The sequence below is a fragment of the Oryzias melastigma genome, linkage group LG17, assembly GCF_002922805.2.
Source record: "Oryzias melastigma strain HK-1 linkage group LG17, ASM292280v2, whole genome shotgun sequence".
In the NCBI taxonomy this organism is placed as follows: Eukaryota; Metazoa; Chordata; class Actinopteri; order Beloniformes; family Adrianichthyidae; genus Oryzias; species Oryzias melastigma.
Window position 1 is genome coordinate 11841323 of NC_050528.1, and position 15299 is coordinate 11856621.

A 15299-nucleotide genomic window follows, 5' to 3' on the forward strand; every position below is an offset into this window, starting at 1 on the left:
TAAGGAAATAAAATACAGGTGGTGAGTAGTTCAAAATACTCTTTTTCCATTTTATTTATTGGTAGATTTTTTATCCTTATTCTGTAATGCTAGATCTGAATGCTATATAAAGGAAAGCAGGATTTACTGTTTGTTGACTGAAGCCGATCAGCATGCTATGAATCAAGCACTGTCATGGTGAATCCACCAACCTACAGTGTTCAGCAAACACCTGCTTCTTTGTGCAGCAAATTAAAGCTTTTATGACCCAAGCCTTTTTATTCTTTCAGAACACACATTTTATAATTTTGTTTTTTGTTGTGTTTTACCTTGCTTTTACTTTTGTTTGTCTTCAATATGTGTATGACTGGTTTTACTTATGTCTTTTTACTTTTGTAAAGCACTTTGATTTTTTTTTTATCTGAGAAAGGTCCTATTAAAATAAATATTTACTTGTTTACTTACTATTTAGCCCCTAAAATTAAGAAATTTACGCTGAGAAAGTATTAGAAGTGAAGGAAAAATGTTTGTACTTGTTTATGTACTGGGGGGAAAAATAGGACCAGTGCCTGTGTGATGATAGTTACCCCAGTGTGGAAAAAAAGTAGCAACATTTCAACAAATTTTAAATTGAGTTTATATTTTCTTAAACATTTTTAGTTAAAAGTACATTTTACTTCAGATTATTATACTATTGTTTCATCCTGTTAACTTCAACAAAAGATATCAATGTTTTTAGATTCTTTTTAGAAAAATGTATATATTTTAATGAAAAAAATAATTAATTTTTGTGCTACATTTTTTGCCTAACATACATTCTTGCAATTTTTTTGCAATCTGGAACAAAAGTTATCCCAGAGTTTGTCCCATACATGCATTAAAAGTTTAAGCATCTTTTTTATGGATTGGGATTGTCAGTCTGCCTGTTTCAAATTAGTGACATAAAAAAGCAAAAAAATAAGAAATAAATGTATTCTATATGGATAGACTGTTGCTGGACACGTTTACATGCTCTTAAGGAACCGAGTTTTCAGGTAAATAGTGTTTAGAGGACAATATAAACAATTTTCTGGCATAAATCTGCTCAGTGAAACACAAACTTTACAGAGAAGACTAAATCATTTCTATAAACTGCTTAAAAAGGTGACAAAAACCATTTATGGAAGCATAAAATAAAAAAAAAGTTTCTGATAAATATTAATGATTAAAAAACTTTAATGCAAACTGAATGGAACAGTTTGAAAAATTGTTTTAAAAATAATAGTTTTGTTCCCACTCTTAGTTTTTTTCCATCCTGTCTTTCGCACAGTGAGCAGCGAAGCATCATGGGTAACACAAGTGACAGGGTATCTGGAGATCGGCATGGAAACAAAGCCCACCGCTCCGACAGCAGCGGCAGCCACAAAGATCAAGAGCACAGCAGCAAGATGGTGGACAGCACAGATGATCCCAACATCTTCAACACTCATGGACCCGAGTCCAAGGTAAGAATCCAACAATGTCTCTTTTTAACCTGTTTAAATGATCATATTATGAATATTAATGTTTGTATTTAGGGGTCAGGGGATAAAGAATTCACCCCGGATCTAGATGACCTGGTTAAAACTGCCCCTCAGGCTCGACCTACAGTGATTCGCTGGGGTGGAGGGGGGAAGGAAGTTTATATCGCCGGCTCTTTCAATAACTGGAACACTAAGATTCCACTAAATAAAAGGTAAACAGTTTGTTTTGCGTAATAGACCTGTGTAAAATGTGTTTGAAGTTTTGCCATCACTTCATTTATATTTTACTTTTCTTTTTCCTCTTTAAAGCCACAATGACTTTGTTGCTATTTTGGACCTGCCTGAAGGAGAGCACCAGTACAAGTTTTTTGTGGATGGACAGTGGGTTCATGATCCTTCAGAGGTACACCGCGATCCATCCATCCATCCATCTTCTTGACCGCTTCTTCCCTTTCGGGGTTGCGGGGGTGCCGGAGCCTATCCCGGCTGCTGATGGGCGAAGGCGGGGTACACCCTGGACAGGTCGCCAGTCTGTCGCAGGGCCTCAATCACACACACATTCACTCTCACATTCACACCTAGGGGCAATTTAGAGTCACCAATTAACCTATGAAGCATGTTTTTGGACGGTGGGAGGAAGCCGGAGTCCCCGGTGAAAACCCACGCATGCACGGGGAGAACATGCAAACTCCACACAGAAAGGTCCCAGCTGGGATTCGAACCGGGGCCTTCTCGCTGTGAGGCAAGAGCGCTAACCACTGCGCCACCGTGCAGCCCTACACCGCGATCACTTTTCTCTATTTGTAGTTTTTGTAAAAAAAAAAAAAAAAAAGTTTCTTTGTTGCAGTCAGCATTTTAAAATGTGTTACCAAAACTCCTAAGAATTAACTTATAACTTTAACAAGCTGGCAAAAAATAATCTTAATTTACCATAAGTTAACAGGGTTGTTTCAGTTGAAGCAGAAAGGAAGGAAAAAAATATTCAAATATAATGTTTTTTGAGCTCTTTTTATTTCTATTTTGTACTATAAGTTGGTAAGCCGTTGACAGCAGATTTTAAGATTTTAAACTTTACATTGGTTTAGGTCAATACCTGTCAACTAACACTTCTATAATTAATTCACAGAGCAGCTTGATTGAGGGCATTCTGTGTCTTTATAATTTAATTATCAAATGTTTTAACCCCTTGATGCCTATTGATGCAAATATTCATCAAACTTAAATTAAATATTTTTTTTTATAGCTTGAAATACATTTGGTTCAGTCTGTAAAGCTCTTTGCTTTAATGTAGTGGTTTATAAAAAAGTTTTATTTGATTTGTGTGTTTTGTTTGTGTATTTAGCATTTGGTGCAAGACTCAGACTTGTGATGGCAGTTATATATATTTTTTTTCATATCTGCTTTAGTGTTAATATTTTCCATATTTGATCATTAACTTCAGGATCTTTGCTCTGTTTCTCAGCCGGTGGTAACCAGCCAGCTGGGAACGATCAACAACCTGATCCAGGTGAAGAAGTCTGACTTTGAGGTGTTTGACGCGCTGCAGGTGGACTCCCTGGAGTGCTCGGACACATCAGGTGAGTCCGTTGCCATGGATTTAGTTCTAAATAGGTCGGTACACCCTGAACACATCTTTATGCTTCCAGACCTGTCCAGCTCGCCTCCAGGCCCGTACGGACAGGAGCAGTACATCTTCAGACCTGAAAAGCACTTCAAAGCCCCTCCGATTCTCCCCCCTCACCTGCTTCAAGTCATTCTGAACAAGGACACCAACATATCAGTCAGTATTTTACCTTTTGTCTTTCAGTGATTCATCTTTACTGTCAGTTCTAAACACTGATGCTGCTGTAGTTTCTCTGGACGATAATCTCTGCTGTTTTCATTGGTTTCTGAACTCCAGTGTGACCCTGCTCTGCTGCCTGAACCCAACCATGTCATGCTAAATCACCTTTATGCTCTCTCGATAAAGGTAAGTTTACTGTGTTGATGTTGCTTGTACTCTGATTTTTTGCAATTTATTTTTCCTATTTTTAAATGTTAAAATAGCTAAATGTTCCTCCTCATTGTTCTGATTTTAACTTGTTGTTTTTATTTATGGCTCACAGCCGTCCTTGACTGGAAGAACCACATTTTTTTTACAGTTTGAGCACATTTTGACAGAAACCGACAAAAGAAATAATGGGGCCAAAATCTCTAAATGGGCTGATAAAGAAAAAACTCTAAATCCACTAACAAAACTAAAACACAAAAGTCGGGGATATTTAATTAAGTTTTAAAATTACTATTGAATGGTTACAGGACCTACGGCTTGAAGGCTATTTTGTGACCAAGTGTGAAATTCTGCGATTTAACGCCTGGTTCACACCGGACGCGGAAGCGTTGTGTTTCTGCTTCACCGCCAGTTCACACCAGACACGTATTTTTCCACGACGATCAACAGGCGCTTCTGCTCAGCTGTGGTTATTTAGAGCTTCTTTTTTGCCATTATGAGACACCCAAAACCACACCCCCTGTCCGAGGTTGGCCCACAACGTTGATCAGTGTGTGCATGTGTGTGTCTGTTTTTTGGTGTTGATTTTCATCTCTACAGTCTGTTTAGAGTCTGTTTGTGTCTTGGTGTAACTTCCTGCAAGAATTGATGTGGATCACTCACAGCTCGCGCAAAATTTAGACCAGATGCTCAAATGTTCACTGCGTAGCGAGAGACGGCCGCGGCGCATCGCGTCTGGCATGAAGGGCGCCAAATGGAAGCGGCCTCTGTTCTGCGCCACTTTGCAGTGATTTCATGTCCGGTGTGAACCAGGCATAAGTCTGCCACCACAACCAAAGTTTTGTTGACCTTGAACCCCGGACAGAGGTCGCCATCTTGAATATATAAAAAAATAAAAATACAAATCATCTTTAGTATCAGCTACAAATTTAAACTCCTCCTTGGGATTTTGATCTATCGCTTCACAATTTCTCGATTGCTACTTGGGAAAAATGTTTAGCATGGCGAGCTAGAAAAAGTGACGTTTCCCCTGTTGCTCGTATATTTTTTAACTGGAATATTGTGGAAATTCTTGAATCCTTGGCTAAAGTTGAATGAAATGATGTAACATTTTCTATGGTTATATGATATGAGGAATGTGGGTATGATTATGAGCAGCCTGGAAATATTAAGTGAATTTATGTCAATTTTGATTTGGTCCGCGAGAAATATTTTAACAGTAAGTATAATTTTTCTGTCTTATTTTAGTTATTTACTGTTTTATTTTGAAAATTCCTGTTAGACGCAGCAGGATATTCCCCTTTTGTTTGAGTGTGCACACGTGCACAAAAAAGGGATGCATTAATGGTGTGTATGCGATTACGTTCTCTTGCTCCGTCTGCCTCAGAGAAAGTAACGAAAGAAAAGAAAAAATACTCAGTTTGGGGCAAATGAATTTGCCAAAATGAAGACTAAATCCTGGCTATTTTCAAGGGAGAAACAATTAAGATAAAAAAAATCTCTGTTGCTAAGGAAATCCAAAAATGTACTTTTGCCAATTCTTTTAAAAATTACTAATATCTGTTCATTAGCCTCAAAGGACAAAAGGATAAAATAGTTGCTATGGAGAGAAAAGCTGCCAATTTAGGAAAAAAGATGTTTCTTTTAAATGAATTGCAGGTCTAACCGAGGTGGGAGGGGCATTAGGGGAGAGTGAGGGCAGTGTAGCAGCTGCTAGGCCAATCAAAAGGAAGCTTTAATCTTGATGTTTTTTTTCTTTTCTGTGTAGGATGGAGTGATGGTGCTAAGTGCTACTCACAGATACAAGAAGAAGTACGTCACCTCTCTGCTGTACAAACCCATCTAAGCCCTCGCTCAGGTGCTCCGAGGGAGCGGCGCGTTTTCTTTTCTTTTCAGTTTGTCATTACTTTTAGACGGGAGTTGCACCGAACCATGTTTACAGGCTGCTCTGAAGAAAGCTGCACTTCTACATAGGGCTCTGAACAAAGGTAGCAAGGTGTGGTAAAAGAACTCTGTTGTGGCTTTAACTGGTGACATCTCCTTGCAGATGAGCCTGAATAAATCACTGCGTGGTGTTTGTATTTTTTCACATTTATATATATATATAAAAACAAGATTGTAGTCGGTGTGATCCCATCTTTGAGAAACGCTCTGGTTCTTTTTTATGTTACTGCTGTGTTTGGACTTGTTACGTTTTTATCTCACTTGCTGAATGTAAGCAGAATGACAGGTGAGCTGTTGTTTAGGTGAAGTGCAATAGTGGGTCGTGAAATCATTTCTGACTGTTTGAGCCAAAGGCTTGACATCCTGTTTTTGTTTAGTCGTCCAGCTTAGTCCAGAACTACAGTTGTAGTCCTTTTTCGTTTTCTTTATCTTACTTTCGCACAGGAAGTGGTCTGAAGTCTTTGCTTAGCTGCTGCTTTTATTCTGATGAATGTTTGAGCATTATCGTTGACACGAGCTTTAACTATGCAGCAAGCAGCCTTTGGGTGGTATTGTCTTTTAATCTAATGAGTGTATTGTCACATTTGCCTGCTTTCTTACAGAAAAAAGATTGTACTGTATTTGTGTGTTACACGTGCAGCCCTGCTTAAAGGTCTGCACTCACATTTCAGTGTCATAAATGTCAGAAATGAGGGTTTTGATGATGATCGGTTGCCATTTATTTAAATTTTGTCTTGAAATATGGAAGACACACCCGTGTTTTGGCAGTTGTCAGTTGCCTGCGTGTGAACGCTCACAACTCTTCAAACGTTAAAGAATCTCTCTGGAGTATTCTGTGAATGTTAAGCTGGGCTTTTTTTATTTTCTAAAAGCCTGGCGGTATTTTTTAAAGAGATTTGATAAATAAGTTTGGAGAAGAGCCATGGATCCAGAGCTTTTAGGGCTAAAACCAAAACTTGAATTTTGCAGTTGTACTTTATAAATGAATGAAAATGCTTAGCATAAAGACTGTGGTAATCCTCTATAGACGATTGTACTTTACTGCAAATAAATACACTACTCTGTGATCCTAATGCCAGTCTCTTTCTGTTTAATTTAGACAGTGTTTATAAATTCTGGCAAAGTTTGGTTTAGCAACAAAGCAACCATTTAAAATCTAATTGAGTAAAATTTCAATGTTAGAAATAGTGCTGCCACAAACGATTATTTTAATAGTCGACTAATCCCCGATTATTTTTTCAGATTAGTCGACTAATCGGGTCAAGCATAACTAGATATATTCACACTTGCTTTATCTGTGATAATGTTAGCGTGAATGCTGTAAGCTGAATTTGATTGCTGAAGATGCTGAAATTGATAGCTGAAAACCCTGAAGCTGATAGCCAGCTAAAATATTAGTTAAATGCCAAATTAACCTAAAAAAAAATAGCCTAAAAAACCTTAATAAATGCCAATAGTCCCAAAAGCTAGAATAATCCTATTATCTCTTTCAACTTTACTACACTCTGACTCCATATAATATAAAGTAACGACTAATCGACTATTAAATTAGTCATCGACTATTTTAGTAGTCGATTAGTCATCGATTAGTCGACTAATTGTGGCAGCCCTAGCGAGAAATGACAAGAAAACAACTTTTTCAAATGTTTTATTCTCTCAAAATCCTTTATTTCTAAGACAACACACTGGAGTTAGCATTCATGTGCCCTGCATCAGCTCTCACAACCTAAAAAGCATTATATACATATGCAACTTTAAACCAATAAAACATTTCAAAAGGTTTTCTTCCCTTTATTATTTTTGTTTTTTTAGAAACAAATAGCAAAAAAAGGCTTAGTTTGTATTGAACAAGGTGACATTTCTCAGTCATTCAGAAGCTGGCTTTGTAGTTTTAAAAGACACCACATAATGTAACATGAATTTATTCAAATACTTGGCAATATTTATCCTCTTTTTGAAAACATTCAAATGCAAACCTAATTCAGTAAAACTTGAGGCCGTTTGAACCACTGAAGCTGACGAAGCGCTAATCTGAAGGCAGGCCAAGCAATTTTATTCAGAGCTATAAAGGATATGTGTTTATATATCATAAAGGCATATTTGTTGCAATCACACATAAGGCGCAACCTACTTGACTAATAATCGATCATAAGTGGCGGAATCTATTGAATCATTCTGCAGGTCAGCAACAAACACGTGTTTTTTTTTTTATTTTTTTATCCACGTGAACAATTTTCTTTTTTTAGCTATTGCACAGCTACCCAGATGATCAACTTTGCAAAAAGCAAAGGTTGAATGTTCACAAACACGCTCACGAAAAGCAGGTTATTTACAGCGCAGAAGTGTACAGCAAATAAAGTGACAGACCCAACTATCAGCCTGCCAAAGTTTGCATCATTTTTGCCGTTGCCATGGGAATGCTATGAAGGCCTGAACCAAGAGAAATAACAGCAAGACAAAAAGCATTTGGCCTCGTGGCTAAAAAGTTTGTGTTTTGGTCCAAAAAAGAAAAAAAAATAATGGAGCTCGTCTTTTTAAAAATGACCTGATTCGTCTGTCCAACGGTTACCGTCTCTGTGGTTCTAAAGGCCCTCATAAAAGACACCTTGGTAACCCTGCGGTTGATCCACTCTGGGCTTTATGGATAAGGCAAAGTCAGAGTGAGGAGTTTAAAAGGTCAAACTTTGGCAAGAAGTAGCAATCCCACCGTCCGTAGCTTAGATTTCCAGCGAAACACTCTGTCATGCATTTAAATAAACACAGCAGCAACACTGTCCAAATCATGACGGAGTGTGGATAACAATCCAGTGACCATCAAAATCATAAATGAATGATTATTGCACATGCTCAAATGAGAACTCCTGCACAGGAGCGGGTACGCATTTCTCCACCTGTGCACTTCTATTTATGTTCTTTAAGCTTGATAATATTCAAGACTTTTTCACAATAAAGCCTCTCAACAATCAAAATAAAGCAACTTTAACTCTTTAACACCTGAGGCGTCCTATGTGAACCTTACATACAAACATTACTTTTTAACCATTAACATAATAATTACAGCAGATTCTGAAGGAGAAAAACGGCGTTCTCCTTCAGAATCTACTGGAATTATCGTGTTAACAGCTAAAAAGTTACAATAAATCAAAGAACATGAACACTCTGGTGTTAAAAGGTTAAAGTTTATGACGAATGCTAACTCATAGGTTTCCTCCACAAAAATCTGCCTATCGTACATTCTTCCACTGTAGATAATATTATTATTAATAACAATACATTGTAGATGTCAGGTTTTTTGCATTGCATTTTCAAAAAGATGTAAGGTAAAAGTGTCACAAACTGTAAGGTTGCACTTCTGTGGCAGTCAGGTGAGTCTTGTCTTTGGGTGAGCAGTGCTTGATCTCACACACGCATGTGCAGAATCCCTCTCAAAAGCCTTTTTTCTAACATGCACAAACGTCCGTTCTGTCCACAAATTATCCGACTCTCAGGGGGCGGTGCCTTTAGACCAGGGGTGTCAAACTCAATCGCACGAGGGGGCAAAATCCAAAACACACCTTAGGTTGTGGGCTAACACAGGATAAACATTTATTGAACAAACTAAAACTAAATTTTTAAAACTTTAAAAACGTAACTTTTTAACATAATTAAGAACTAGATTTATAGTATTGCCTGCGATAATGCTAGTGGGAATGCTCTAAGCTGAATTTGGCTGCTGAAGATGCTAGCGCTGACAGCTGAAGATGTTGAAATTGATAGCTAAAAACGCTAGTGCTGATAGCTGAAGATGTTGAAACTGATAGTTAAAAACGCTGAAGCTGACAGCTAAAAACACTGAAGCTAATAGCTGAAAACGCTGAAGCTGATAGTCAGCTAAAATATTAGCTAAATGCCAAATTAACCTAAAAAAACAGCTAGCATGTTGTTAAAAAAAATAGCTAAACTTCAAATTGGCCTAAAAAACTGAAAAAAATGATAAATTAGCCAAAACAGCTAGCATTTAAATATTAGCTTAACTCCAAAACTGCCTGGAAACTTAAAAAAGCCTAAATTAGCCAAAACAACTAGCTTTAGCCTAAAAATGAGCTAAACTCCAAAATAGCCTAAATGCCAAAATACTCTAAAAAGCTAGCACAATGCCAATTTTTAAAACTTTAAAACCCTACATTTTTAACATAATTATGAATAATGAAAACAGGCAGGAATATTATTCCAGAATAAATGAACTTAAACCTCAAATAACTTTCAATATTTTACTCTCCATAAAAATATATTTTTTGTACAAGTTAAAAATAAGGGCAAGATAACATCGGGCCATTAATAACAATAAAATGATCTGGAGGGCCGGATCTGGCCCCTGGGCCTTGACTTTGACACATGCTTTAGACACAGATAGAGAGCCTGGCTAACAGGATACGATGGTGTCCCTTTCTGTGTATTAGAAATAGTTCTCATTAAACACCCCCCTGATCTGTGGAAAACCATGCTGAAAATCCGTGAATAAGGACACACTTCACTGAAACCTCCGTAGGCACATTTCCGTCGACTTTCTGTCACACACACGACATAGTTAACTGCTGACTGTGTCACCCAAAGACAAACACTCACCGCGGAAGGCTCAACGTGCAGATAAAACTGTGCACAAACTGCCTGGAAAACAGAGGTAAGGTGAGTGTGTTCAGGCAGGCAGGCAGTCATGGGGAGGGAAGGCTGGTGAATGGGATGGCATTACAGGGACTTGGCTAATTTATCACAGAGGTCAGAGGTGCTGAGGCTGCGTCTGTCGACGTCTACAGCAGACATCGGCTGCTGCGCTTCCTCGCCGTCAGGCGGTGGCTGGCTGCTCCACGAACACCACCGGGCTTCAGGTCACCCCGACCAGGAACACTTTGTGGGTCTTTAGCTGGACACGGGCAGAAAAAGGGATTGTTAACATGAAACCCTAAAACAAGGACGCATAGGCAGGTAGTATTTCCAAATGAATAGCTTGACATTTTGAGTAACTACTGTATCAAACATGTGGGAATGAAATCCTACAATTAGTGCAAAACTTATAAGGCTTCGTCAGAATTCCCTCACTACACCCTAAAACGTAATAGTGCAGGATTATTTAATGTCTTGGATTTAACCAAATTTGGACACATGTTCTCTACTTTTTAAATATTACCTTATGGTAGTAAAGTAAAACCCTAATGAATACAAATCTTTTATAAAGACTATATATGAATTCACTGAGTTCTTATGATGAAAACATGCACAATATATATATAAATTAAATAGATGCTTTTTAAATGAAAAATTGTTCAACCACAATGCATTGTGGTCTATGTTTGCTAATTTGTTGAGCATTGATGCACTCATGTTTTTTTGCAGAGACTTCTGGGAAAATTCTACAACAATGGATTTTGGACTTGTTGATTGGGAAACTTCTATAAAACGACATAACTAAAGAGATAAAAGTACACATTGTCCTGACAAGAACATTTTTTACCAAAATTAATTAGCTGTAGCGGGATTAAAAGGCTAGTATTCCTATATATTTTTTTATTATTTCTCGTACAAATTATCTAACAGAATTTAAATTGACCGATTTCATTTACTATTTAATTTTGAAGCTACATTCAATTTGCCAGGTGTAAATATGAGCAACTAACTGAATACACAAATTAAATTTAAACTACATGTCACTTACTATAAATAAAAGGGAATGCAGGCTTTTTGTTTCTCAAAATGTCACACAATTCATTTATAGGCGGTGTAAAAGCAGGATTCATCTGCATCTGCGCACGGTGAGCTCAGCTCTGAATGAGTGATCGAACAGCAAAGCAGCAGCTCTCAAACCTCCTGTACTCCACCTCATGATGCGACTGCATGCAGCTTTTTTATAGAAGCGCTAATTCTAAAGGTCACAGCTTTTTTTAGTTTGTCACACGTCCAACTCTAATAATGTGTGAAGCCTTGAATAGATTATGTCTGATATTAGAAATGACGATGATACAGGTGTCATTTGACCGCTGTCAACTCTTCTAAGTATATATGTTGTTATGAAACAATGTTTGTGCATATTAATTAAATGTTTTAAAAGTTCATTTGCTAAAGCAGGAATGATGAGTGCAGATGAAGTTCTCTTTAGGAAGGAAAGCAAAATGTCAGTATGGTTAGCCGAAGCAGGCAGAAGCCGCCTCACTCGGTGAGGAAATGACGACAGAACCTGACAATTACCAGCATAGGGACAGGAAGAGGAGGAGCTTAAAGAGGAAAGTCTCAGCTCGTTCTTCTGGGGTGGGGGTTTGGTTGGAGGGAAGAAGGGAGAAGAAAGACAGTGAAGGGATGACAACAAGACTCGACACCATGTGGTCCAGACAAAACGTCCGACTGATGTGTGAAGACTGAGTTCATGGGAAACAGCGACATTTGGTTACCTCCAGATTTGACCTTGCTTTTTTCAGCACATCACGAGTCCTAGATACTGCAAAAACAAAAAGGAGAAACAGGATTTGGAATTTTAAGAGTATCGTTAAGGCTCAGTCCTTGGTTCTCATTTTTTAACCAGTACATGCTTCCACTTGGTGACTTCATCTGGATAAACTTTATGCTGATGACACCCAGTTATCTGTGGCTGTGTCCCCTTGATGACTTTTTAGAAACCAACTCCAATGAAATTCGTGTTTTCAATTATTAATTATGCTCAATTATTGATCAAGTATTGACCAAGAAGTTCTAATTAATACCATAATGCATATGCTGACGTACTTTATTTCACAGTTTATTACAACAGTAGAAAAGACAAGTGATTTTATAGTTTCCTTTAACCAGTGTGGTAAATTTTATCGTTTTAAAGACTAGAATGAAGCAGAACAGAATCAAAGGAGGAAATGAGACTGGAGGATTGACTGTGGGGAAATTTAAGAACTTAGTCTTTGATTCTTTGAAACAAACTCGACAAAAACAAGCGATCAGAGATGACAATCACTTATTTCAGAGATGAAAAAGTGAGAGCAGAACACAGCAGAAGCTGTTACTACAACATGAGGTCATGCTTTTTAAATAGTCCACTTTTTGTAGAAAAACTATCTAAAGTTAAAAATATAACAGGATTGAAGTTTCAATTATCGATTTGATCTTTGTTTTTTTTGTAAATGACCATGGTATGAGCGGGATAATGCTCTTTCAGGTGCGCATTATCAGACATGGACGGCTTTACAGAAGAAGCAACCGTCCAAGGCAGAAATAAAATAAATTTGATTAAAACATTTTTAAAAAGTGTGAAAAACTCTGTGATTAATTATTTAATCGCAATTAACACCATTATTTGACATCCCTAATATATATAAAGATATTTCTTTTTAAAAAATACATATTTTTATAATATATTTCCTTATTCAAATCAATGTAAGTCAAGAACAGATGCAAAATAGCCATCGGAAAAGCTTGTATGTATCAGTGATGTCGGTGCCACAATGAGCACAGTGGATGAGGGCTTCATCCTCTGTGGAGGAGTCAGAAAAAAACTCAACTTTTTAGCTTAACTTTTATATAGTTTTAAAATGTCTTCATGTTTTAATTTGATAATATGGACTGTTTTTCCCATTTTTAAAAAAAAATGAATAAAGTGTTTTTTTTTTAAATTATGATTACTATACAATTATTTATTTTTATGTAAGGAACTTTGAGGTGTTCAACAGCAGGAAAGGTGCTCTACAAATAAAGTTGATTTTCAGACAGAACATGAACTTTTCCTCTCTTTTCATACTCACACTGGCTGACGATAAAGTGCTCCATGTTCTCCTTGGTGCGGCTGGTGCTCCTCAGTCTCTGGATCGTTCCTCTAAGAACCTCCTCCTGCTCTGATATTCGCAGTTTCAGGGACAGGATCTCCTCCTGCATGCACTGCTCCTGTACAAACACATATTCCCGTTTTTCTGGGCACGACTGAAGCTTGTTCAAATGTGTGTTAACAATCCTCAAACCTTCTTCAGGTTTAGATCAGAGCTGGGAAGAGCTGCTCTCCAGAACATCTTCAGCAGAGACATCGCCTCTTCCAAGATCTGTCTGAGAGTTCTGGTGTTGGACAGAAGATTTTTTACACATCTGTTGTCCAGAACCTATAAGACAAGTTTGTATAAGCACGAGGGTTTCATTTAATGAACTGTAAGATAACACATCAATCCAGGTGAGTTTAAGAAAAGCCAACCAGTTTGCCGCTCTCCTCCTCGCTGCCATCTGGACCAAAGCAGGCCTGCAGGGTTGTCTCCATGCGCTGAACGAGGCTCCGGCCTTCCAGAACTTGCTGCTGCAGGGCGCTGAAATCGTCCACATGACCGATAGCATGTCGACCGTTACGGTTTGCAAACGATCCGTCGGGGGCCTCCCCCTCCAGCTCGGAGTGAGGATCGAGGGGGTCTACTGGAAGCAACAGAGTTGAAGCGAATAAAATGATATATTTTTTCAACTAAATTATGCATTATTTAAAAGACCACAAAGGAAAGCAGCTAAAACATGTTTTACAAAGCAAAGCATTAGACAGATTAATCTAAGAATACAGTTAGTCACACCATTAGCCGTGCTATGGCTGTCCTCCAGGTCTGAGTAGGGGGGACCTGGAGATCCACAGTTAAACAGACCAATATCTCTGACTGGTGGCGATGGAGCGGGGTCTGCGGAACACACAGATACACAAGCCGGGCTTGGACACACAGCAAAACCACGCAGCACACTGTAGGTGAGTCTCATGACCGCAAACCCCCCCCATCTCACCGTGAAGCAGCTGCCGTCTGTAGAAGTTTTCTCTCTGAGGGCTGGCAGAGAGAGCCGACAGGGAAGCAGGACGGGGTGACGTGACTCCCAGCTTCTGCTCCAGCTGTTTGTGGAGCTCCAGCTGCTTGAGGGCGCTGTTCTCCTGGACGCTGCTCTGCAGCTGAGCCCGCAGACTCCTCACCTCCCCAAGCAACTCCCCCAGTTCCACTGGAAGACCTGCCACCTCGCACAGGTACCCTGAAATATTCACAATTACACTGCAAGGCTACAGCTTCTGTTTATATTACTTTTAGTGCTATCAATTTAAAAAATATATATCAAATTAATCACACTTTTGGGTTGTGATTAATCACGATTGGGCCAGATAACATTTTCTCCTCATTTTTACTGTCTGAAATGTTTAAATTTAGAAATGTATTACTCAGTAGAGTAACTTGTGTGCATAAAACACATAAAACAGTAAGATGAACAAAACTCTAAGGACTTCTATGTCTGCAGCATTACTCCAAGAAAGCAAATATGTTGACATACAGCCATAAGAAACAAACTTTGCATTTTTGCACTTTAAATGGTCCGGGTGAATACTCGATTCTGATTGGCTGCTGGGTGTGGAAACATTGTGAAATTCCATTCACAATGTTCTGTATGTGCAGACTTATTCAAAACAAATAAAGAAACATTTTTAAAATGATCAAAGATGATTTTTTTCCCCATCAGCCAAAGAGGCAACATTGAGGGTAAAAGAGCCAGTTAGGCGTTTGAGCCTCTGTAGCAGATATGGCGATTTGATTGGATAGAATCCAGACCAATCAGCAGGCTGTTTGGTGACACAAACATCACGTGAAACAGAAACGTTTGAACGCAAAATCAAAATTAACCCATCTAAAAACATTTTTGCTGCAAACACAAAAACATCTTTTGAAAGCAAAAAAAATAAATAAATAAAAACATTATAAAAATGATGAATTCATGAGTTTTTAATCTTTACACTTTACATTTTGCTTGCAATTAGAAAAAAAATGATCCCAAAACCGTGACTTTTGCTTGCTATATGGTGGCACAAAAATCCCTCCATAAGCAACGCATTATAATGTCACCGTGACAATGGGCCACAGCAACTATAATTTTTT

At 38.1% G+C, this 15299-nt stretch overlaps 2 protein-coding genes across 14 annotated transcripts in view; one reads left to right on the top strand and one right to left on the bottom strand.

The window, feature by feature from the left end:
• The window catches only part of prkab2 (protein kinase, AMP-activated, beta 2 non-catalytic subunit), a 7775-nt gene extending 1287 nt beyond the window's left edge, over positions 1 to 6488 (top strand). The window contains exons 2-8 of one of the 2 annotated variants that reach the window (XM_024274319.2): positions 1289 to 1463; positions 1536 to 1693; positions 1791 to 1884; positions 2944 to 3058; positions 3128 to 3261; positions 3382 to 3450; positions 5240 to 6488. In XM_024274319.2, coding sequence (XP_024130087.1) covers positions 1305 to 1463; positions 1536 to 1693; positions 1791 to 1884; positions 2944 to 3058; positions 3128 to 3261; positions 3382 to 3450; positions 5240 to 5317 — 807 coding nt within the window. In that variant the 5' untranslated portion in view covers positions 1289 to 1304 and the 3' untranslated portion in view covers positions 5318 to 6488. Of the gene's footprint in view, positions 1 to 1288; positions 1464 to 1535; positions 1694 to 1790; positions 1885 to 2943; positions 3262 to 3381; positions 3451 to 5239 lie in introns of both variants that reach the window. The other variant, XM_024274318.2, reaches the window with a different exon arrangement.
• A 3181-nt stretch (positions 6489 to 9669) lies between these two features.
• wu:fj49a02 (myomegalin) overlaps positions 9670 to 15299 on the bottom strand; it is a 40070-nt gene continuing 34440 nt past the window's right edge. For 8 of the 12 annotated variants that reach the window (XM_036216190.1, XM_024273230.2, XM_036216191.1 and 5 more), the window contains 8 exons: positions 14170 to 14406; positions 13968 to 14069; positions 13607 to 13818; positions 13383 to 13517; positions 13170 to 13308; positions 11835 to 11881; positions 11635 to 11689; positions 9670 to 10315 (listed from right to left, as the gene is read on the bottom strand). In XM_036216190.1, coding sequence (XP_036072083.1) covers positions 10203 to 10315; positions 11635 to 11689; positions 11835 to 11881; positions 13170 to 13308; positions 13383 to 13517; positions 13607 to 13818; positions 13968 to 14069; positions 14170 to 14406 — 1040 coding nt within the window. In that variant the 3' untranslated portion in view covers positions 9670 to 10202. The remainder of the gene's footprint in view (positions 10316 to 11634; positions 11690 to 11834; positions 11882 to 13169; positions 13309 to 13382; positions 13518 to 13606; positions 13819 to 13967; positions 14070 to 14169; positions 14407 to 15299) is intronic. The other 4 variants (XM_024273221.2, XM_024273225.2, XM_024273224.2 and 1 more) reach the window with 4 other exon arrangements.